This window comes from Acanthochromis polyacanthus, chromosome 12 (assembly GCF_021347895.1).
Source record: "Acanthochromis polyacanthus isolate Apoly-LR-REF ecotype Palm Island chromosome 12, KAUST_Apoly_ChrSc, whole genome shotgun sequence".
In the NCBI taxonomy this organism is placed as follows: Eukaryota; Metazoa; Chordata; class Actinopteri; family Pomacentridae; genus Acanthochromis; species Acanthochromis polyacanthus.
The window spans coordinates 34,138,979-34,164,408 of record NC_067124.1 but is presented as its reverse complement, the minus strand read 5'-3'; the positions used below and the strand labels follow the sequence as shown (position 1 = coordinate 34,164,408).

General features: G+C 39.2%; 2 protein-coding genes across 5 annotated transcripts in view; both read right to left on the bottom strand.

Moving 5' to 3' along the window:
• osbpl3b (oxysterol binding protein-like 3b) overlaps positions 1-14,093 on the bottom strand; it is a 58,473-nt gene extending 44,380 nt beyond the window's left edge. Inside the window, exon 1 of one of the 4 annotated variants that reach the window (XM_022194488.2) lies at positions 13,928-14,093. The gene's annotated coding sequence lies outside the window, so the exon portion shown is untranslated. Of the gene's footprint in view, positions 1-4,194; positions 4,310-4,389; positions 4,527-13,927 lie in introns of those variants that run through there. The other 3 variants (XM_022194486.2, XM_051957040.1, XM_022194487.2) reach the window with 3 other exon arrangements.
• Positions 14,094-16,672: 2,579 nt separating this feature from the next.
• Positions 16,673-20,582, bottom strand: LOC110951425 (uncharacterized protein C7orf31). The gene is made up of 8 exons (XM_022194485.2): positions 20,483-20,582; positions 20,313-20,384; positions 20,208-20,237; positions 19,883-20,073; positions 19,726-19,811; positions 18,252-18,426; positions 18,007-18,089; positions 16,673-17,924 (listed from the first exon to the last, which is right to left on the bottom strand). The coding sequence occupies exons 1-8, from the start codon at positions 20,563-20,565 to the stop codon at positions 17,061-17,063; spliced, it is 1,584 nt and encodes a 527-aa protein (XP_022050177.2). The 5' UTR covers positions 20,566-20,582; the 3' UTR covers positions 16,673-17,060.
• Between the last annotated feature and the right edge of the window lie 4,848 nt (positions 20,583-25,430).

The following is a 25,430-nucleotide window of genomic DNA, read 5'->3' as shown; positions in this document are numbered from 1 at the left end:
CATTTAATTGTGGTAAAATCTGAACAATGCTTCCCAGTCCTAGTTAAAAGCATTATCCAATTAAGCAAAAATAACCATAAATGCCAACAAGCACCTTTCACAATCTCAACCTCACCAGCTGTTTCTGCCTTTCAAAGCCAAAGCACACTGTTACAGAACCCAGACTCTCCCAGTTGAAGGCGGACCAGAGATCTGTCAACAAGTCCTCGGTCTGCTGTAGATCTCAGTTGAAGCTACAAATGGCTTAATGTCCCTTTAAGCTGCACTAACTACATTGACAGAAGCTGAGAGCCCTCTATTACATCTCATCTGCAGTTCATGTTGCAGATGTTCCTCTGTCCTTCCACCGTCTCCAGAGTCTGCCAAAGGGGCTGACAAGCATAACAGGCTCCCAGCCATCATTAGGAAGTGACTCACCAGAATAAACGTCTCATGCTTGAACCCCCACAGTGCAGCTTTCTTAGGATATAGAGTCATGTTTGCAAAAATGACAGCACTTAAGCACCCATTGGCAGCTGATGCATCACGATAATTCAAAGAGGCTGGGTGGAGATGGACTCCCACTTCGCTGAAATATGAAGTGAAAGTAGCGAGAAACATTACTGCTGGTGTTCAGTAATGACTAGTGAGAGAAGTGTGCCAGGCATGGAGGTATGAGCATGGCCCATGTGAGAGATCAGTCATGATTAAAAAACACACATAGAAAACGGACTTATTTAAATAACCTTTATACATATAGGTTTGCATAATATCCTTTTATATGCAAAACTCAGCTGTGACAGTTGGATTTAATTCCATTTTGAAGCCATAAAAAAGCACTTGCTCCACATAGCTAGGAGGTCTATGTTTATAAAATAGCACATGTTTATGTATAAAGCAAACAGAACCTCAGGGCAGACTGTAGATTAAAAAATAATTCCTATTCTATTAGATAAAAAGAAAGGCTTCCCAGCTTGGATTGAATCTTCCGGTTTCTCGTGTGAGGGGTTGGTCAGATGAAACAGAATTATCTAAATAGAGGAAATCAATGTTAATTTAGCATTGCTGTGAGGGCTCCGAGCTCCTCTCCGGTCTTTTTCAGTTCGGAAACAATCTGTCTAAAGGCGACAAAACAAACGACCTCTGTCTGCACTTAACACGACTGCAGAAACCACCTTATCTCTGCAGTCCACCACCGTCATTCTGACAGCTCACCCTTCTCAATTTAAAGCTCTTTTAGCAACAAAAGCAAAAATCTGGTAATTCTGGTGAGTCAATCCTTTATTGTTGTCCATCTATCTGTATGACTAAACTTGTAAGTCGCAATCCCTTTGCTTTACTTTGATTTCCCTCCGCGGGATAAACTCGTAAGAATCTGCTTTGTAATGAGCACACAGTCTATTCTCCCTGTTTGTTTTTGCACATTGAACATTTTCTGAGCGTTTAAGGAGACACGCTGGTGCTGGCTCTGATTTGCTGCATCTAAAAGTTACCACTTTAATAACAGTAATCTTATTACAGTCGTGCATTACGGTGATGGGATGATGCCACTTCGTCTTTGTTATCTCATTATTGAAATGCACAACAAGGAATCTTTGGAAGAAATTCTGACATACAAGGAGCAAAAGAAAGGCTGCGTCTCAAACAGCAGTGAACACTTGTTTGTGACACAGAAAGTACTATGATTAATCAGCGCAATACATCAGCTTTTTACTACACCTTTCCCTTTAATTACCTGCTTTAGTCACAATCTCTTATATCATTACTATAATAAAAAATTAAATCTCATCAAAATCAAAGATGAACTGATTCATTGGCAACTGTTCCATTTATTGCCAACTATTTTGATAATTGATTAATCAGTTCGAGCACTATTTTATGGGGACAAAAAGACACATTCTTTGAATTAAGCTTCTTAAATGTGAATATTTTGTGGTTTCTTTCCTCATCTGTGACAGTAAAAACAAAACAAGGCATTTAAAGACGTCATCTTTGACTTTGGGAAACAACGTTTTCACATTTGTTTTCATTTTCTGACATTTCAAAGACCAAGCTAATCAAATCATAGAGAAAATAACTGTCAGATTAATGGACAATGAAATATTTGTTTGCTGCAGCCTCTGCAAAAGCAAAAGTAGAATATTTTCTTGAAAAATGTTTGACATTTAGCTTATGTATGCATTGAAAAAATGCAATTATAGTTATGGGTCAACCAAATATTGGCCTGGCCAGTTATTGGATGCCCTATTCAGCAGTTTTCCAATTATTGGTATCATTTTTTTTTTAAACACTGAGTACTAATAAAATACATTCATTAAAAAACATGGCTTTGGCACTGATGCAGTGAAATGTTAAAAAGTTTAACTTTTAATGTGCAAAACATAAACGAACTAAAGCTATTTTGAAACAAGTTTCGCGTTGGATTTTAATGTTATTCTGAATTTTGATACCAACGTCTTTTTTTTTTACTGCAACATATCTATCATTCCCAAATGTCAGTCATCAGTCTTCTTGTTTATTAAAAATCAGCACTGGCTCTGAAGAAAAACATGATTTAAACTTTAATTTCAGGTGAATTTGTGAACATTTGGGGAGACTGTGGCTTCCTGTTGACCCTATTTCCAGTCGTTACCCTCAGCTAACACAACCTGTTGCTGGAAGCAGCTTCATACTGAGTGTGTAAACGTTACACAGATATACATCTTTTCATCTGACACTTCGGTATATGGCATATTTTAAAAAAAACGTTAATCAGGGGCTTGAAAACTGAATGCATCTCAAACATCCAAGCATTCTTTCTTGCTGTGTTTTTTATTTGTCAGAGCTCAGAGCACTTGTGCACTTCTTCACTACTTCACAGAAAGAACACATTGTCTTAAAATATTCGTCTCACATCTTCAGAATGAAAAAGCTCCTTATTTTCCTATTTGTGGTTTATCATACTGTTTACAAGGGGTCGACTATAATAGGTTTTTTCAGGGCCGATGCCAATTGTAAGTAAGCAAGGAGGCAGAAAATCAATATTTGGAACCAATAAATAGTTAAGAATCTGATTCAGTTTTATTGCCAAGGAGGTTTTTCACATGCAGTGATTTTGACTTTTTTAAAGAAGGATTAAAAGTTTTAAAAAATGCAATTGTTGCCAGACAGCAGACAGTAAATGATACAAGATAAATAAGGAGAAACTGTTACAAGCCAAATCAATAACAAGTGGAGCAAATCCAAGGAATTATAGAAGTAATAAACATATATCCAGTGTGCAGGAATGTACAAGGTTAAATAGTATATACATAAACGACTTTAAATGTGCAAAATTAGCTGCAGTGGAGCTGAAAATCGTGGTGTCAAAACATAGTTTAGCACAAACTTCAATGTCTTGAAATGTCTTTGTCAATTTATGTTATATGTATTGACAGGCTATTAGTCATGATAGTACTGTGAGTGGGACGTTGCTCAAAACTGGTGACTACAGATAGAGAGAGGCGTCTGCATCAGAGCCAAAGTAGCACAATCGGCTTATAAATTAAAAATAATGAAGAAAATGCCGAATATCAGATCCAATAACTGGTCCAGCCCTACTGTTTAGCATGCAATGAAAGGAAGATGACACCATCAACAAAGTGAGGCTTTGTTTAGGGGCAGCACGAGAGAAGAAAATAAGTCATTCAGAACTGAAGGCGACATTTCATAGATTGTGTGACAAAAACTGTGATTAGAAGGTCCTTCAAGAGGCTGCAATCAGTCGAAGAGCAGAACTCGTGTCTCACTCTGAACCAGCCGCACATCCAAACTAGAAGAGCTGTTGGTGTGAATGTAACATGCACAACTGCACAGAGAGTATGAGAGTTTCTCTATTTCCCTCCATAAAAGACTGTGACTTTTATAAGATGCATTAATTAATCGCCTTCTCCAGACGTTACTTCTGCAATCTATCTTTTCCCTGAGCAGTGTGAATGGAATTAGGGCAGAAGGAGTCTCTCTTCTGAGACCAATCAGCAGAACAAGAGCTCCACGGAAGATTTCTTCCTTCTTAAAATATATTCTTCAGACAGTATCACAGGTCATCATGGCAGCACCCAGGAAGCCATTAGCCCAGAGGACTGACACGGAGACAAAACTGGCCTCGTCCCAACACAAGATCTATTATTCATTAGGTCGTTTCCTGACCAAGCGGGCGAACGTTCGCTAGCCCATGTGTGTGTATGTGAGCCACACCTTTTCTGAAAGAGATGCGCAGATGGTGACGCCCGCCTCCCCTGATCTGCTTAAGGCGTCACGGCGACGGCCTGCCAAGGTCCGAGGGAGCTCCTCCAAAAAATGGGATCACAAAGCTTAAAGCGGCTCCTTCCACTATCAGTAATCTCACATCTTCACGAGTATGAAATAGAGTTTGAAGCTCATCGTACTCACCCTGAGAGGAGAAAGAATGGAGAGCTGTGTTCTTACTGATGAGTGAGAGACTCTTTCATGACTTGCACAGTACGTCTTTCCATTCATGTCTAAAACCGTCTGACGTGTGACAGGCTGTGTATCACACACGCTAAACCGCATCCTGTTAATCAACCACATCCTCCACCTCCAAAAGCCCCCCACACACACTCCCTCACTCTCTCTTTCTCTTTCTGTTGCAGAGTGTGGCAGAGGTCCTCTCCTTTGTTATTCACAGTGTGGGAGAGCCTGACAGCCTCATAACTCAACGCCAGCTCATTAGGATACTGAGGAGTTGTAGCTTAGTTCAACAGTAACAAAAGAGTGGGGGGGGGGAACACGAATGTGCTCAGTTTTAGGGCGTCAGGTTCAGTTTAGCACATGAATCGACTTGCATGACAGACGATCCAGCTGTTGTTTTCCCAATTAAAGATCACAGCGCTCATCACTTAAGCTCTCCTCGGATTGGGATGCGATAGCAGCATCTCAACATACATCCTCATTCAGAGATTTGCATGCTGATGCTCTCTCGGAAGAATATTTTGGGGACTAAAAAGAAGAAAATCACAGAAAAAGCGGAAAGAACATCTGCACTGCCAAAAGCAATCTCTAAGTCCTTGGAGTGGAGATATATTTAGACGTGGCATCGTCTTCCATTACCTTCCATTTATGGACAGACAGAGATGAAGCGTCTGACTGAGAAGAGTTGCCGCATTTCCAGAGATTTACTCTCACAGCTGACTGAAACAGTAGCATCCCTAAAGTGACAGAAGGGTGGAGAGCCAACACAAAGCAGCGCTGCTCTAACAAGCTTGTGTTTCTGTTGTTTGACTGTAGCCGTGCTTTGGTGGATTTTATTTGCATTGTGTGGTGTTAAAGTTTCGGTGTGCCCACATCTTACTTACAGATCTACAAAGATGGTCTACTTTTTTTTATGTGCACAGTTCAATCACCTGATTTACTGCCTTTTCTGATGTTCTGTAGGGTAAAAAGAACACATAATCCCCAGATTAAATTATACAGGAGACAAAAAACTACTTATTTTTTTGCTTGGTACAACAAACCGAATCATCTAAAAACTGCAGTGCGCCACACAAGCAGCTCTGTGAGCATAGACATAGATTTCAGGAGGATGCACAAGACACACTCTCAGGGCTGCCAGCTTGTGACCAGGCCTGAGAGTGAGATTTGGTTTGTGTGGGATGCTGACGGGGGGTCTGGGGGCCCTCCACCTGGAAAATTTTGAAAATTATTGATCCTATTTCCTGTATTCTGGTGTAATTTAAGAGCATTTTGCCTGTTAAAATCTTATTATAGGGATAACACTAAGGGATAATTTAAAAAAAACAACATTGAGCTTAAAAATAATCAGGAAAAAAAAACAGAGCAAGGGCAGGCTGTGTTGAAAATGGTTCTTCGTGTACAATAGGGATGAAAGTTCTGGGGCTGGATGTGCACAACACATTTCAGTATTTTCCATAAATATCTGCATAACTGAAATAACTCCAGCAACCACTTTGTAACATTTGTCTTGGAGGATTTTAATGCACTCAAAAGCTTGAAGTTGACCACATCAGCCAACTAAGCAATAAAAAGTGCTTAAGCAAAAACAAAACATAACTTCATAACTTAAATTATCCATTCACTGAACAGAATTACAGTCAGACACTAAACTCTCTATTCAATGTCAAAACAATCCATGTGACCCTAAAAACTCAACAGCTTTACTAAACTCTCCACAAGGATCCAAAAGAAGTTGGACTTCTACATGAGAGCTTTAATTATTCTTCATCTACTTCCTGAAAAGTTTGGTCAGTAACAAAGACGAAAACTAATATTTTCAGCTGAACTAAAGACAGACTTTGTGATTTTTCTGCTTAAATGTTGTGTTGTTGTAAACTTACTCTTTCAAATAAATAACCTCCGAACCCCCTGGAAACCAGCGTTCTGTCCTGTTTTTGTGCCGGTCCTCGGCGACCCCAGACAGCCGGTCGTAATGTTTTTTGAGCAACACACCATACTATGACATTTTTACAGTGAAGGTTCCACTATGAAACCAGTTTGACATGTTCAGAGGTTCTACGTGTGAAAAATCAGAGATTTCAGGTATCAGAAGATGGTTTTCAACTTTCTCTGTTAACTTTCTGCTTTAACTTTAAACTGAATTCACTTCACTAAGCCAGCCCTCTGGACTTCCAGGAAGCTGTGTTCCTATTGGCTGTCCTGGTGGCTGCTTGGTGTTATCAGGAACACCTGAACAGCTCAGCGTCTTCCTGCTTTATGTCTGCAGTCAAACATTTCCTCTGCTTCTCTTCACAGGACCGGGTTTGGCTACGTTGCTTTAGTTTGTTCTTTAGGCGTTGGCTTGCAGCTTCCAGGAGTAAAATCCTTTTTAATGTGTTTCTCAGTGTGTTTTAGGGCTTTGTACTGTATAGTTGTCTTGGTAAATGTGGTTCTTTAACCACAGTAAGCACATGGTGCTATTGTGTGCAGTGATTAGTGGATTTGGTGCAGCTGAGTTGTGTCTTTATCTCGGCTGTAGTGAGTCTTTAGAGGTTTTTGGTCAGACACATTCTGTGTTCTTGTTTGTGAGCCAACGTTGGTTGTCCAGAAGGTAAGAGTTCCTGTCCTCATTCTCTGTTTAAAGAGGTTCTCTGGCAGGCTGCAGGAGACTTTAGAGTTTGGGTTGTGCTAGTTTGATTTTTGTACGGTTTCATTTGGATGACTATCTTGAGGCCCCTCCATGTGGTTTAGTGAGGTTTTCTGTAACAGTTCTACAAAGCAACCTGCAGCAGAAGAGACTTTGAGAGTTTTTAGGAAGTTCTGTCCTACACTCCCCAGTCATTGTGCAGCTGTCAGAGTGACCACCTGTGTTTGATAGACACAAACCTGGCGTTCTCTGGAGTAAAAACACGAACTGGATTTCCCCAAAGGTTACATATTCCCATGACAGCAAAGTGGAACTTTTTTTCTTTGCTCCTGTGATATTTGGAGTGTGCCGTGAGGGCGTGTGAAGGGACTGAGTTGCATGTGTCTCATGTAGGGTGACGAAAACGGGTACTTTTTTCGCATTTCATCCGTGAAATGACATTTGCGTTTCGGTGTGCCTACCTGCCTGTCAGCCTGCGAGGAGTGAGTGAGTGTGGAGCTCCTCTGTACTGCTTTGTGATCTGGGGTTTGGCTCAAACTCCGCCTCTCAGAGCGTGTTTCCAAAGGAACCATTCAACGTGAATGATAAATACACTGGTCTGTGACGCGCTCAAGCTAGGCAAGATCAAAAACCCGGACATTTGAAGAACTTTATAAACGCCGGCCGGACAGGCCAGACAGCCTCTCAAAAGAGGACATGTCCGGGCAAAAGAGGACGTATGGTCACCCTAGTCTCATGGCCAAAGCCTGAGAGTTGGCAGCCCTGCCCTCTGCTCAATAAAAACAAAAAGAAGCAAAACCTTCAACTTTAATCATTACACATCATTTCTTTGTTTTTCCTCACACAAGTGAAGACATTTCCACCATAAATGAATGCAGAAAAGGCACAAATAGGTGCCAGCAGGAAACAAAATGCTTGATGCTCATAGTTTCCTGGGGGATGATGTGCAGACCCCTTGCTGTGTAATGCTGCCCTGCTAATGCTCAAATGAAATTTACGCCCATGTGTGTTAGGATGCACTTAAGAACAGCGAGGAAAGTTCTGAGCTCAAAGCTTATTCAGTCAGCCTGCTGACATGCTAACAGTGGCATGTGTAGCAGGCTATATTTAAACGTTTCACTTCATCTTAGCTTCGCCTGTTAGCATGCTAGCATGAACCAATCAGTACTGAACTGAAGGCAGTGCTGACAGCAATGGGGACACCATTGCTTTTCCAGTTTTCTGGTCATTCATCAAAGCACTGGGAAAATTTAAATCGTTTTAATTTGATCTGATGATGGAGATAGACAGGTGGTCACCAAAGTATGTAGGATTCATCTTCACTGATTTGTGAATAGGTGTCATGAAGACATCTAACGTTTCTGAATTTGGGTATGTAATATATTATTAAAATTCATACAATGTGGGTACTTTAACAGGCTTAAACTGTCAAAAAAATGCTAATTAAAGCTAGAAAAGGCTGTATTTTGTGCCATTGGGCAAAAGATCCATTTATATCATTCAGCAAAATGTGTTTTGAAAGGAAACTAGATTTCTGCACCTCCTCTTGGCTGTTATCAGGCTTTAGAAAATATAACTGTTGATGAGAAACTTTGGCCAATTAGCTCTTTTTAGACTTGATCAGGTGAGATATTGTCTTTTATAGTCAGTCCATTCTGCAGTGTTGACTCAGCCCTGCGTAGAATGGTGTCGCCACACCTCATTGTAACGCTACTGTAGGGGGAAAAAAAAAATCTGTCTTGTGCTTCTTTAAATCAAGTGTGATCATTTTAAGTGGGGCTATGAACAGGTTGCAGTGATGGTGCCCCCTCAAAAAGGGTGACAAGACTTTTTTCAGTTGAACATTTGCATGCAGAGAGGCAAAAACTGCCTTCAAAGTAAATACTCCGTTTCATTGCAGATTTTTCACAAAAGCAGGCAGTCAGTGGAAAGGAAGAAGAAAGCAACATGATAAAAAGGAAACCCAGATGCAAATACAAATCTCAGACTGACAGGAAATTTGTTCACAACTGAAAAAAAACTACAAAGGAACAAAAGAAGAGCCGCGACTACATGAAAGTAAAACAAACCAAACTAAACTATACTGGCACTTAGCTAGCAGCGTTCTAGTAGGCCGAAGCCTGATCTACCATTAAGAGGCTGGAATAGGAACAGCGCTTAAGCACTTGGAGACAAATACAAACAAACTAAACAATGGAATTACTGTTTGGCCAAAAACTCAGGGATAACTGCTAGACTCTCTATCTAGAAAAACAGCAAACAACAAACAGGAAAGCTGAGCCACAAAAGCAGATAGTCAGGGAGTAGCGACCTGACAGCCAGACTGGTTGTGAGAGTATAAAAAGCGACAAAGGCTCCTGTGGGAGTAGGATATGGTGAATGAATGATTAAAGACCGATTCATGCTTTTCTCGTTGGGTTCGAAAGAGTATTTCATGACATAAATTTTATTATCCACCTAAGTCTGCCAGAGTCCAAGCAGAGTGTTGGGACTGCAAACGCGCCAACTGCACATGTGCCAGGAAAATAAATACTTGTTTTGAGTAGAGATGGTGTGAAGAGATTCTCCATCATTCACACCTTATGTAATTCATTAATAACTGACTGTAACTCAAGTAGCTGCTGTTGGACTCTTCATTGATGCAGCTCAAACACAGTGGGAAGTTCTAAACTCTCCAGATATCCTGTGTTGTGGTTAGCATCAGGAATAATCCCATTGAAACAGCGCAGCAGTCTGGAACAAACTGCTATATCCTGAGAAAGTGACAGCCTTTGAGAAACATCCATGTGAACCTTGTGTGCTTTTCTGTGTTTGATATTAGCAACGACGCAACAACATGCAATGCAGACTGACACCTATAGTAGTAAGAACCACATGTGTGTCTGCTGTCCTCTTTAGCAAACCACATCAGTCATGTTTAAAACATGAATCGGTCTTTAAACAAAGGACTTTCCTCAGGAAAACAAGGTTTAAGTCCCATGTGAAGCTGAACATGAGGTATCAACTCTTGGCTTGACGGCTAGAACCATGTGCATGTCACCATATTTCTGACTACTGCAGCTTTAAAAGAACTCTCTCAAAAATAAGTTCTTCATCATGTTGATATTTACTGAGCTGCTGATCATTTATCAACACAAAGCCAATGCCAAATTACGTCTATAACATTTACCCAAATGGAAACCAACGACAAGCTGGAAAAAATGATGTCAAGACTCAAAGCCTACATTATTTAGTATACAGGAATTGGTATTGGTTAAGATGGTCAAAAGTCTGAATAATTCATTCATACAAAGTCTGAGGATGACCTCAAATGTATGAAGGAGTTCGCTGGAAACATGTCTCTGCTCCTGGACGGAGCTATTGTTTTTAAGTTAAAAGTATCTGCTGGTGCCGCCCTCGTTAAAATTTCATGCCGATATCTGGCAGACGCCGAGATAGTTATGAAATCAGCCTTCGAGCTTTTAAAGCGTCTCTGATGCCTTGAAGAGGAGGCTGAAGACAAGAGCAGCAACCTGCCATTTAAAAAACATGGCAGTGTTTGAAAGAATAATTACAGACGAGATGATATAACAGCAAAACAGCTACTGATGATCTGATTTTTATTATACAAATATTACTACATTTTTTTTCCTATTCAGAAACAGAGCTGCAACTAACATTTATCTCTATTGTTGATTATTGTTATTTTGTCTATAAAATGTTAGAAAATGGTGAAAAATGTCCATCAGTGTTTGCCAAAGCCCAAGGTGATGTCTTGTTTCATCCAAATCCCAAAGAAATGCAGTTTACTATCATAAAGTAGGAGAGAAACCAGAAAAAATGCAGATTTTACAGGCAGGAATCACAGAATTTAGATTTTTTTTTTCCCTTAAAAATGGTTTAGTGTAATGGTTTGTTTAATATAAGTAAAAATCAATTATATAAGGTAGGATTATCTCCATTGTTGATGAGTTTCTTGATTCATTGATTAGTTATTTGATTTATAAAATGTCAGAAAATGATGAAAAATGTTGATCAGTGTTCTCCAAAGCACAAGATGACGTCTTGTTTTAATCAGTACCCATAGATAATCAGTTTACTATCACAGAGGAGGAAAGAAACCAGAAAGTATTTAATTATTAGATGCTCTAATCTGAAAATGTTGAGTTTTTTTCCCCTTAAGTACTGCTCTTAACTGTTCCTCACTTCAAGTTAGATTTGAAAAGTGATAATGCTGATTTCTCCACTGGTTATTTTCTCAATTAATCAAGTAGTTGTTTGATAAAATGTCACAAAAGGTCGAAAAACATCAATCAATCTTTCCCAAAGCCTAAGATGACGTCTTGTTTTGCCGAAAACGCAGAGATATTCAGTTTACTGTCATAGTGGAGAAAACAAACCAGAAAATCTTCAAATTTAAGAAGCTCAAATCTAATAATTAAGACTTTTTTTCTTCTAAGAATTACTCTTAAGTAAAAGCCACTAATTTTGAAAGTAGTAGTCAAAATAAAACAGCAAAACAGCTACTGATCATTTGACTTTTGAAGAATTTCTCATAACTTCAAGCTTGATCTGAAAAGTGATAATTATCTTCACTGTTTATTATTTTGGAGAATAATTGGTTGTTTGGTATTGAAAATGTCAGAAAATGGTGAAAAATGTCTATCGATGTTTCTCAAAGCACAAGATGATGTCTTCTTTTGTCTCAAATCCACAAATTTACTGTTTTAGTGGAGAAAAGAAACCAGAAAATAATCACATTTTATAAGCTGGAATCTGACAATTTAGACATTTTCCCCTAAGAATTGCTCACCTAATTTGGAAAGCAATTAGATTAACAAAACTGCGTAACAGCAACACAGCTGCTGACGATCTGATTTGTTAAATACAAGTACAGACAAACTGTAGTTTTTTTCCACTGCAGGTCTAAAACAGCATCTACCTGTTTACATATGAAACCACTTGAATTATTTACGTAGGCTCACTGCCCACACAAAATGATGGCAAACACCTGCCACATGCTCGCAACAGCTGCTTTGCTGGTTCTCTTTATTCAATCCCTACATTATTCACCTGTTGGTAAGTGGATATTCAAAAGCACAGACCCTGGAGTACTGCTACACGTGTCAGTAAATGACTTATAATAATACTGCATGTGGGAACATTTACAGCTGTATCCTCATTGGTGCTAATCACTGCAATGGATTTACTGACTGCTTTCAGACTGTGCAATATGACGTTACATGACGGGCAGCAGGTGACCTAGAAAACTGCACAAACCCTTGCTGTAATGTAAAGAATGAATGATGAACACCGTGGAAGCTGCTAGATTATAGGTTGTCTATTCAAACAGTCAGCGGAGTCACCGTGGAGGTCGCTTCATGCAATGCAGAGCCCCACTGCTGTTTCTATTTAACTGCACGCCGTTCACAGGCGAAGATTTTTAGTCTTTCCTGCTGCTGCATTCCACAGATTCTATTGATTCCTCTCCTTCACAGCCTCCCTGTGTTTGACTACAATCACTGGATAGAGTGTGATAGAAGCAGAAAAAACAACTCCAGAGCTGCAATTAGCCACTAAACAACCAAACAGCCAGCAGTGAGCACACTACATAAAGAGACTTTTTCTACTTGTGTGACCTTGATTTTGCCCTTCACCTGTGCATCAATCTGAGGTGGGATCTGCACACCATCCACCTTCCTTTTTCCAACTCATGACAGACAGTTTTTTTTTAACAGGAATTTCCCGGTAGCCTGCATGGAGCCTCGCACATGTTTGAACACACACACGCACTGCAAGGGCAACACCTGAAAAGCGTCCTCTGTTGCACTGTTGACACAACAGCACTGAAAGCTGAGAGGACGCCGGTGTACGTCATGAAATTATCGCTGCTCTGCATGAAACAAAACAGCTTTCACTCTGTTTTTTTAAAGGATTTCCACGCACACTGAGTGGAAAGTTGTGCTGCAAGTTCTGCACAGTGACAGAAACAAATTAAAATCATCCGTAATCTTGTTTTGTTTTTTTTTTTTTTTTTTGCTCCGCAGAGGGAGATGCTGAACTCTGATTAAATTTGGATTGTATCTGCGCTCACTGATGCACACACACACCTACATCCACTCAGCATGAGACATGCAAACACTCACACAGGTGCATTATTCTCAGTTTTGGCTGAATTGTGGCTGGGCGTAACTGGAAGCATGGCAGAGACGGCAGACCATCCTCTCCAACTTGTCTTGAGGAAGAGTAAGGGGCTCAGAGTTACCATGGAGACTAAAATGATCTACTGCTGTCTGATTCACATATTACACTCACACCTTCACATGCTGGGAAACACGACTGCAACAAACAATTATCTCCATTGTTGACTGTTTTCTCGATTAACTGATTAGTTGTTTAGTTTATAAAATGTCAAAAAATGGTGAAAGATGTTGATCAGTGTTTCCCAAAGCCCAAACTGACATCTTGTCTGGTGCAAAACCCCAAAATATTCACTTTACTGTCACAGAAAATATTCACATTTTAGAAGCTCAAAGCTGATAATTTAGACTTTCTTTTAAAGTGATAAATCAAGTATCAAAACAGTTGCTGATTCCCTTAACAGTTAATCAGTTAATCATTGCAGCTCTACTTGGAAAACTCCTTTGGCCTTTAAGCCAAGGATGAGTGCTCCTTAACTCGAAAAATAAATGCAGTTTCTGGATATTTTGTTTAACTTTAAAGGTTTATAGTGAGATTTCTTACAGTTGTTAGTTGAACTGTTGCTTCATAAAGCTTATTTATAGCATGATCCAAGTGTTAAATCACAGAAGAATATTTAAAACTGCAATTAACAGAATTAAAACAGAATTATTTTGCATGCAAAAGGACAAATAAAAGAAATAGACTCACCTTGAGCTTGCAGATGGAAACAGACAGTGAACAGATGATCTGAGTTTTATCTACTGAAGAGAAAAGAGCCACTGAATAGATGTTTTAAATTACTGCCTGTCTGCTCTACAACATGTACCCACATGCAGCAGCTACACTCTGCGCGCTCCGAAAGGCATCAATTCCTCCACCGCTGTATGGAGGAGGGAGAAGCTGCTTGACTGACCAGTGCAGCATCCAATTGGAACGCAGCACTGAGGCTACGTCATCTTCGAGAGGCGGGGCTCGCGTCATTGACAGCATCTTTTCCGTGACGTAACGAGGAGGACCCCAAAAGCAAGGACAAACTGTCAGAGAAACAGTCAAAACTCATCACTTTGCGTGAAAGTCACTTAACACTGAATGAATTTAATTATTATTTTGTTAAAAAAAATACATTTATTGATGTGGTTTAATGTTACAATTCAGTGTCCAAGTGTAGATGAGGAGTGTTCTTCCACTGGTTTTAGTGACTCTATAAAGCAGAAAAATGATGCTGAAATCATAAGAATGACATGACAACTGTTACCAGAAGCAAAAGTAAAGTTGGAAGAATAAATGATTAAAAATGATGACATACCGCCATCTACTGGATGCACTCCTGAATCACAGTGCTGCTCAAGAAATGATGCATCTGCAAAAACAGACAGTAAAACACTAACACATAACAAATGACTCATGAAGCTGATTCTTATTCTCAATATATATTTAGATACAACCTGAAATGTGACACAAGGGCAAGTTTATTGCACATAACACAAAGTTGAATGCATGTGCATTAAATCAAACACAAGCAAAAACAATTCCAAAACAACAAACTAGTTATATCTTAACAAAAAGCTCCTGAGAAATAACTTGGCAAACTGACATTTCTTGCAGAATCCAGCAAGCACACTGTCCATTTTGCAGCGTGAGCCATTCTGATTTCTTTCTGGGCACTTCAATGAGAGGCCGTTATATCACTCAAGGCCGCACAGGCTTGCCGCTCAAGGACTCACTGCCACAAAGGAACCTTTCACGCAAGTCAGCCTGACTGCAACAGATTACGTGCAAAAGGGCTTTTTTTTTTTTCCTCTCCCCTTTTCATTGTACCGGGCTGGAAGGTTACTGCAGCACCCAGAATACAGAGAGCTGGATTCCATTACACAGGAACAATGGTCTGAGGTGCCCTCCAAGTTACAATGTTTTTGGAGGGGGGAGAAATAAGCTTGATAGTAATTTTTCTTTCAGTAGAATTAGAAAGGTTGCAGCAAAAACCAAAGTATTCATTTGTGCAGCATTATGAATGTAGTGCTGCTGAATTTTTCCCTCTGTGTGCTCTCTGTGCAGGCGGACTGAAGTCACACAAGAGCTTTGAAGGCTGTTTCTTTTATTCCTTTTACTCTTACAGTCAGGCTGCGGCTTATGTGAGAACAGTATTACATCCTGAACTCCGATGAATGCTGCGAATGAAACGCGTGGAAACAAAGAGCAAATGAACTATAATTGCAAAGTGGCTTAGCTATTTACTACGCTTACAGTATCAAATAGATAGTCAGGGAGGAAGGCAATGAGTCACAGATTTACACACTTACAGAGAGGAATCTTACAGAATAAGGTGCATGGAATGTAATTAGGTTTTAGTGGTCAGTCTGTGCTTAATGCCAATCAGGCTTTGGTGTGGATGTTGTGGAAAGTAAGCCATAATTACATGCCTGTATACCATGGAAAAAAAAACATTTCAAAATTAAACAGTATCAGATTCAATGGCCAAGTACATATACAACATACAATTAATTTGGTTTGTTGGTGTTATTCTAGAAATAAGGAAAAGAGAATAATAAAATAACTACAGGAAAAAATATATAGATATTTCCACATCTAGAAAAGAATATAAATATACACAGTTGTGCAAAATGACAGTTTCTAAAGTAAGAAGAGTGCAAAAAGCAAAATGTGTTTTTTTCAGCATTTTTGAAATATGTGAAAATATCACAAAAATTACAAATAACAAGCAGTATATTATCATATCTAATATAAAATTACATTAAAAACCTGCAAATCTGAAAACCACACAGTCACAATTCTTAAAATAATTTAAATTAGTTGATGTCTAAAGACCTCAATTTGCAAATCTATCACAATTTCACAAATATTTACTTTTATTTAACAGATGAAACTGAAAATTCAAGTCGAATACTCCTAATGTAGTTGTAGAATTGTAATCAATGACAACTAAAAGAAAAAGAAGCATTGGTTCTGTAATTTTATCTAAATTTGTTTGTTAAATGAGCAACATCTTGTATAATTACAGACATTTTCACTACAAAAATGTTGTATGAATGCGTTTGCGTTAGTGTATAACATCTGTATACACGTCAAAGATGACATACAGTGAAATTAGGAGTTTATTTTGCACTATTTTCCTGGGTTTTGTTTGTTTGTTTTGACAAACCATCTGCTGGAATCTTGTTTTTTAGTGTCAATTTCACTATAGTGTTAAAATTAAATACCCCCTTCAAGGAAAATCTATTTTTTTTACCTTTTCATGTCCATATGGTTCCTTATTTATATTCTAAGAAAACATCACAAGCCCGAGCATTTTCAAGATGGTTTCATACATAACAAACCTTAAAAAATAAATCCTAGGTGGGAATCTCGGTATCATTATTCTTCTTCTGAAGAAACATGCATACCCGAATTGCATTAATATTACAATTTGCTATTTTGTAGTGTATTTTTACAGTGTGTTTAAGCAGAGTTGCAGTAGATCTGCTAATTCTAGAGGGAGCAACAATGTAGAGATACATCTCAATGATTTTGAGGCAGGAAGGTGTAATTTTCATGGAAATGCTTATACCGTATGTATGGTATATGATATGGAAATGAATTTTTAAGGATTTAATCGATGACAAGTGAAGGACTTTGAAACCTCTGGATCGATTTTATTGAAAAATCTCACATTTCAATTTCAAAGAGTGAATTTCAAACCTCATACATGTACATGAGAATTTTTGAAGTCAAATATACTATACAATTAAGCTTTTAGTGAATTATAATTGGGTATTCAGTCTCTTCTTGGATTCAGATTGCTGTTTTCTGATTCCCTGAGCTGTTAAAGTTCATGTTCCTGAGTTTATCCATGGATGTAGTTGCAGTTGATCCCGTAGAAGTCGTGTTTTCTCCCTCTGACCACGTTGTCTCTCAGGTCCACAGCAGCTCGTGTGATGGAGCTGTTGAAGTTTCGGTGGGCTTCGGTCTTACTGAATGAATCTTGAAGGTCCAGGAGGCTTTGAGCTGCTTCTCCTCTTCGAACATTCCCATATGTGTGCACCGGGCGAATGCTTGGCAGGACAGGAGGCCTTGGCAGGATGCTCGGATTAGAGATACCGTGCAGCAGCTCCTGTCCTGCAGATGTCCTTGATAATAACTCAGCATGCGATTTAACACGGCGAGGTTGATCCTCTTTTTTGCTACTCGGTGCATCTTTTCCACACAGCTCCATCAGGCTTTTCTTTATGTCGGCTTCTATCTCTCCCTGGGAATGTGGGCGGCTGTACAGGTCCTGGGGTCGCTCCGTGTTTGAGATCTGGGCAGCGTTAGCCTCTTGGCTGCTCTGCGACACAGATCCTCGCATAAAACTTTCATCAAACTGGACTTTGCAGCGCTCTCTCTCTATCTCTATGCCCTCGTGCGCTGAGCCTTTGCTGTGAGTTTGCTGCTGTTTGTGTGAGATCGCCTGGGACGGCGTGGTGTGCTGAGCTTCTGTGGAGCTGTACTCTGATTGACTCTGACCCATTTGGTGTGGATCTGGTGCCTCATTATACGTAGCCCTGATCTCTCGTGGCCCATGCTGGTTCACGGTAGCCGAGGCAGAGCTTCGGTTTAGAGCTGCTTTTAGGAGTTCAGCAGCAGAGGGACTGAAGGTGCTCCTCCCCTGTCTTCTTTTACATCCTTGTTTGGGTTTGGAGGGAACAAATTCAGGATGGGAACGTTCTTGCTGCAAAGAAAAGAATCATTATTATTCCTATCTCACCCTGTAAATATCACTGTAATTGCGTATATTGTTTTTTTTTTTTTACCAATGGTGCAGTGTGTGAAAGAATCCCAGTGATCATTTTATCCTTGAAATCATCCATCTTTAAAGGATTTGCTGGTCCCAATCCTTTAAACAATAACAAACATTAAAGCTATAGTACTGATAATTAACTTCAAAATTGCAACTGCTGCATTATATGAGTTTGCAAAGTGGTTTCTTAGCGGTACTCTGTGTTAATGTTTTTCCAGGGTGCTGCCAACAGATCTTTACAGTGTTTTGGCTTCTTACCTGTGTAGTGCATTTGGTAAGAGGTGACCCAAAGTGCCCTCTCCAAGTTTTTCAGCATGTTGCTCGTCCGCTCCGACAATGAAAAATCCCAGTCACGAATTTTAGGGTTTGGCAGGACCGTCTTTGGAGGCGTAGGGTAGAAAACTTGGTTCTCTCCCTTCAGTAGTTTTGTTTTCTGGTGGAGGAAGGTGTTGTGAAGAATCTTATTATTTGGTTAATCCAAAATGACTCACACGTGCCCAATTTAGATTTATGTTGAATTTTATTTGATCAATAGGTTTCTTCTGACTGGAAATAAGATAAACGAGTGACAAAAGAGAGTGAAGTGTTGTGTAAGAGATGTCTATAATGCATTTCATCTGTTTCTCCATTTCCCCCCTATTTTAACTAAAAGCGGCATGTCCAAAATTAGTCATATTTGTTGACAAAGTTGCCAATTTTTGAGAGAATTGCAGCTTCAATGCAATTCTACCATGTTCAAGAAGGAAAAAGCATTCAACCATAAGAACACCATCAACACAGTGGTGGGAATGTGATGCTTTGGAGCTGTTTTTTAGTTGATGGAAAATGGCATCCAACGGCATCATGAGAAAAGAGGAAACACTGAGATAGTGGAGGAAAACATCAGGAAGCCGGCAGAAGAACAACTCCTTGGGCAGCATTGGAGCTTCCAACAAGACAATGATGTGAAACATGGAGCCAGAGTGATGAAGAAATGGTGAAGAGAAAACAATGAGAAGATGTTGGAGCGGCCCAGCCAGAGTCCAGACCTGAATCCATCCAGAATCTGTGGAGGAAGTGAAGAGCAGAGTGACGGAGAGGAAGCCTTTTAAAATAAAAGATCTGGAGATGGACATTTGGAGGAACAAAATCCCAGTGGAGACATGTAGACCAACTGTAGACACTAGAAAAACTGCTTGATTTATGCGGTGGAAAGACTTTGACTGTGATTTCTGTTTCCAACATGGAATTTCTTCAGTAAAAATGCACAAAAAAACACAGAAATGATTAAAAATGATCATGAACATTTCTAACATCATGTTTTGCTGAATTTTCTCACTTTTTTATGACATTTATAGCCAGAACAAACCTATTGGTTAAATAAGAAATCGCCTCAGATCAAAATTTGACATTGCTATAAATGACTTGAGGCTTAAATGCACACGTGAACCATGAAAGAAACGACTCTAAAAACATTACTGTCGGCTTGATTGTTTCCCTTTCCTAAATTTACACAAGGAAAGTCACTCAAATAATGTTTTCACAGTCAATCAAATGCTGGATTTGATTAATTTCTGACAGATTTTGTGCAACAATGTATTTTTTTTTTTTTAAAAACTGACATGTCAAATTTATCACCATCATTTTGAACACAATGTCCTATTTTCTTTTGTCACTTGTTCATGGAATTTCCAGCCAGGATAAACCTATTGGTTCATTAAAAAAAATAGAGTATACTATATTTTATACTCACATCATAGAAGCCATGCTCTCCTGTCCATTTAACAGTCTTCTTGGTTTTAACTGGTGTCTCTATGATCTCATGTCTATGTGGAGCACCTGTGCATGGATGAAAAAAAGACATTGTAAACTTCTAGAGACTTTTTACCACAATATCTGTCCTCTCTCACCTTTAGTTTTGCTCAGCAGGCTGATGTCCGGTGCACCGTGTGGCATAATGAGGCTGAGGAAAGGCTGGGAAGCAGCTCGGACTCCTGTTTCCGGGTCGTCTGGAGAACGGAAGGACGGGAACATTGCAAATCGAGAGATGTGAGATGAATAGGGATGCTCTTTTGGAGTGGCAATCTGGATCATTTTCTCCCTGTACAAAAGGCACAAGGACATTAAATGAAGACAAAGCGTATTAACAGTCACAAGAAACAGCAAATAAAAGAGCAGAGCTTAGTGCAAAAGAAATTAGTCTGTTATCTGTTTGTGTGCTGAAAAAGTACTCACCCTAGATTTATGTCAGTTGGTTTTGGTATGCTGGGAAAAGATAATACAGTGAATATACTGATAGTGAATCATGACTATGTTTGTAATAAATCAGTGGCTACTTACAGCTGGTCATTGAGGCGGATTTTACTTGTTTTTCTGCCGGTATTGTTATAACATTTTTGGCTGGTGATGTGCCTGTGAAAAGTAAAATCAGGCAGATAATTACACCATAGCTAATAAATTACATTATTATTCTGCAGCTATCATTCTATGTAGGGAACCTCTACACTTACAGAGGTATAGCTCCTCCGTAACCCCAGGGATGATCTCCAAAATCATTTGGGATGTTGTGGGTTAGTGAAGACTTCGGCTCCATGTGGCAGTTGGATACTTGACCCATAATGAAGGAATGTGTGTGTGTGTGTGTGTGTGTGGGGGGGGGGGGGGGGGGGGAGGATATAAATACAGAATCATGCCGCATCTTTAAAGAAATCAACAATGCTGATTTATTATGAAGGTCATGGACGCTGGAATGGTGAGAAAAAAAAAGAAAAACAGTCTTTCAATCATCTTATTACATTGAGCGGCCAGCGTGTTTACAAGACCAAAGCAACAATTAAATTAATCGCCAACTTTTTTTTGCTAATAAATTAATCATTTAGAGTTATTTTGGAAGAAAACGTTGAACGTCTTGGATTACACCTTCACAAATGTGAATATTATCTGATTTCTTTCCTTCTCTTTGACATGAAACTGAATATTTTTGGGTTGTGAATATAAGACTTTTGTCAGATTGAGCTTTGGGAAACACTGATTGACATTTTACACCAAACGACGAATCAGTGAATAGAAAAATTGATCAACAGATCAGTGTACAATGGAAATAACTGGAAGTCATCAGCCTGGTTTTGGACAGTTGGTTCAAACAGAGGCAGACATCTGAAAATGTTCCACTTATAGTACTGTATTTAAATAGTTTTCCTCAATTGGCTTTCAATGATTTATCAACATGTCAATTAGCTGTAAACTAATAAATTCATCTATTCATCTTCAAATACTCTGACGATTTAATTGGTTTGCAGTAAATAAAGTCTTTTTTTTTTAAAAATTCTAGCTCTTTAATATTGAATATGTTGTTGGTTTCTTTCCTTCTGAGTGACAGTAAACCGAATATCTTTTGTGGGCATTAGATATTTGTCATCTTTGGTTTTGGGTGACACTGATCAACATTTGTCACCATTTTCTGACATTTAGCAGAATAAACTAATCTAATAAAGCAATCTATTCATTGAGAAAATAATTTAAATGATTAATCAGCAATGAAAAATCTAATTATTTGCAGCCCTTGTTTACTAAATGTCATAGCAATAAATTATATTGTAGATTAAACTGCAAACATGAGAAATGAAACAATATTTCATGAACCAGCATAAAGGCTGACACTGTGATCTTATCTAATGAGTCTTCTGCTATGTCATTCTTACAGTTTTAACTGCTAATGACCACAATAATTGCAAATTATGCTGTTACGTTCACTTACCTGGGCTGTGGTAGCTGAGGAAGAAATCCAGAGAGGTTTCTACTATGCCTTACTTTTGAAGAAGTCGCATTAAAAGTAGGAACACAGAAGCTCTTAAACAGGATTCCCTCCTGTTTGCTTGTGATCAGTGAGGTGGGTTTAGGTTCCTGGGACATCCAGAGTGACGGTGCTACAACAAACAGTAGGATCACAGTGACTGTCACCCAATCCAGCCCACAGAATAGAGTGTACAACAGAGGTGTCATTTAAAAAGCCTTTCTAGGACTAAACTCACTAAACACTGAAACAATGTCTTCCAACTACGTAGCTTGCATCACGTCCATGTACATAATATCCTGTTCCACTATTTGGAACAGGATAATATCAGCTTAAAAGAGTAATTTCTAATCTCCGCGATGCAGCCATCAACATGTGCTGATGTTTCGTACTAATACTTTTCTAGCAGCAGGCAATCACTGCTCAGGATCATGCAGTCATCAAGTGCGGATCTGATAATATTACACATTCACAGTTTGGTGAGCTCGTACAACTGAGAATGGGGTGGAATGAAAATCAAGCCGGCTCTAAGCAGCACAAGCCGACACCAGATACAAGCTGTGTGCGAGCAGGATTTGGTTACAGGAGTCAGGTTTCATCGTCTCCGTTCGTATGCAGCATAAAGAGCAAGAAGAGCCCACCTATACACCCCACAGTGAATGGAACAAAACCCGCTCAAAGGGAATCTAAATTACTCCAGCAGATCATTTCCACCTGACAATCACTTCGTCTTAGGTGGATTTACAATGCGTGTGTACATTTTGTTGAACATCTCCTTGGATTTAATGGATTTTGAGATGTAAGCTCCATGTGTCCATTATTCGGGCTGTCAGTCTGATAAATAAGTCTAATACATGAAAGATTGAGAAGTGACTAGAAATTAACATAACACATTTTGAAAAAACTATGTTTCTAAATCCGTGTTTAATGAACTTTTAACCTCCTGTGCAACTTAATCTGAAATGGAATTAAGTGTTTAATGATTCAGAACACATTTAAACATCTATTGTTCAGTTGATTTAGCTTGTTAAATATTAATAAATGGAAACAATATTTTTTCCTTGTCCACATTTTGGCTAAACAAATATCATTTGTGTATAAATAAACATATAGAATATAGACTTTTTTTAAATCTGAAAATAATATTTCAACCATTAAAGCCTTTAAAAACTTAAGTTTGACGTACATTGTAAAAGAAGTGAGTACATTATTGTGTCTCTTCAAACTGCATTATTTCACACAGTTTTGTAAATTTGTGATCACTGAGACCAGGGAACACCAAAACTTTCTCAGTTTTGAACCTTAGGCTTGTATTTTTTTTGCATGTCTGCATCATTGCTCCACACGGAAAAGAAATTTGAAGATCATCCATCCATCCATTCTCTATACACCGCTTTATCCTCACTAGGGTCGCGGGGGGTGCTGGAGTCTATCCCAGCTGACTCGGGCGAAGGCAGGGGACACCCTGGACAGGTCGCCAGTCTGTCGCAGGGCTACATACACAGACGAACAATCACACTTGCATTCACACCTACGGACAATTTAGAGTAGTCAATCAACCTCAGCATATTTTTGGACTGTGGGAGGAAGCCGGAGTGCCCGGAGGAAACCCACGCATGCACAGGGAGAACATGCAAACTCCATGCAGAAAGATCCCAGGCCCACCCCGGGATTCGAACCAGGGATCTTCTTGCTGCAAGGCGAAAGTAACCACTGCGCCGCTGAGCAGCCCAATCTGAAGATCAGCAGTCAGGAAAAAAAAATCAAAGGAAACAAAGGTGCAGCAGTAATCAGGAGGTACAGCATGAGACATAGTACCAATTATCAGAGCTGTGGTGGTCTCCCTCCTAAAATGATGCCATGGACCATGCACTACTTTCACTATCTAGCTTTGAAAAAACAGACGGGCAGGCAAGTACCTCAGACTTCTCATTTTGGATATAAATGAAAATTTAGCTTTGGTGAAAACTTAGTGCTCTCTTGGACCTCAATGGACAGTCCAGAAAAAAAACCCTTGCTTGTTCTTCAGCACAAAACTGTAGCATTAAACTTTGGTAAAATCCATGGAATGATGTCTTATGAACACATTTTTGGTCAGAAGAGATCAAGATACATTTGTTTGGCTCAGATTGGGTCCAGCATGTTTGGCGTGAACCTGACCAGGCCTACCACCGTGAATGCACAGTCCTGACAGTGAAGCACGGAGGTTGGAGAGTCATGATATGGGATACAAAAGGCATTGAGAGGATGAATAAATACACCAATGCATCTGTTGATAGACCAAAATACTCACTGGCTGAAGAGATGCCACCCAGCTTTGAGAAACATGTGAGCATGAAAACCATCCAAAACACAAAATCACACAAGAGTTTCTAAAGGAGAAAAACTGAAAACTATGACCTGGACAAATGTGTCCCCTGAATAGAATCCATTTGTACTTTAAAGAGAAAGGCAGAGCATCCCAACCCCTCCAGCAAACAGCAGCGAAGAAAAAATTCTGAAGAACATCTCTCCAGAAATTTGGTATCCTCCATGCCAAAGACACTGAGTAAAGTTGGAGACTCAAAGTATTGAAAAAAAAAAATAAAGCTTTGTGCTTCAGTATTGACTTTTCATGCACTGAGTTCCTACTGTGCAACCAAATCTGAATAGTCAGTTTTAAATTTTAAATTAGAGCAAACTTTTTAATTTAGAAGTAACACTATTATTTTGAAGTGTTGCACTTTTGTATCATTTGACATTTAAACTCTATTATACAGAGGTGTACTCACTTCTGTTGTATACTGCATAACAATAAATATTAATGACCGAAAAAGCAACAGTCGAGATGTTTAAAAATGGAATTATTTATGAAGAACTGAAGTGGTTCTATCCAATTTTAGTGACAATGACTTAAAAATGGCAAAATCAGATGTGACAAAATTCTGATTTTTGGATTGAAGTATGCAACACACACAACCTGCAAAAAGGTGCAAGGAACACTTGTGATATCAAATGCAGATATCACATTATGACACACAACCAAACATGTTCTTCTGCAGGTAAGATGCTCATGTGGGGTTTCATTACAGACATTAAGCGGCTGATTGGAAAGAAATACATCTTCGGTGCCTTTAAATAGGACAACATGCTTGACTTACTCCCCATCAGAAACCTGAAAACTGCCTCTACACACCAGTTCTCAATCAGCACATATAATGAATGCAGCTACCTCTCCTTGCACATGACATGGACTGCTTTCCAAGCAGGAGACCTTGCCTTGTTTGTCAGTTCACAAGACCCATATTCTGCATTCTGCTTTTTAATTGGGATTCTCAGGAGACCTTGTCCAAAGTCTTAGCAAAACACCCAAGTCCTATCAAGCAGCCTAAGCTAAGTCCAGTAACCAATTATCCAGCTCTGCCCCAGCAGAGCCGCTGCTCTCCGGATTACATTTCCTGCCGCTGCATTACAAATGTGCCAGAGCCTGCAGTGATTTCTCTAATATTAAGTTATTGTGCAGATGCAAGCTGATGGTTAACCCCTGCAGGATTTCACCCACAAATAGGAATTCAACTTAATCTGCGCCTTTTACAGAACTTCATACCCCAGTAACCTCCAAAACACAGCGAGAAATTAATTCACCTCTCTCTAGAGGAAAACATTAATTATTTACTCCATTCAGA

What these genes read in the sequence shown, in the direction of transcription:
- LOC110951425 (XM_022194485.2), bottom strand. Translation starts at nt 20,565, where the DNA reads ATGGAGCCGAAGTCTTCACTAACCCACAACATCCCAAATGATTTTGGA. An exon ending in CCTGCTGAGCAAAACTAAAG is followed by an intron (nt 19,812 to 19,882) that starts GTGAGAGAGGAC and finishes ATCCATGCACAG; the next exon opens with GTGCTCCACATAGACATGAG. An exon ending in GAGAGCATGGCTTCTATGAT is followed by an intron (nt 18,427 to 19,725) that starts GTGAGTATAAAA and finishes TTCCTCCACCAG; the next exon opens with AAAACAAAACTACTGAAGGG.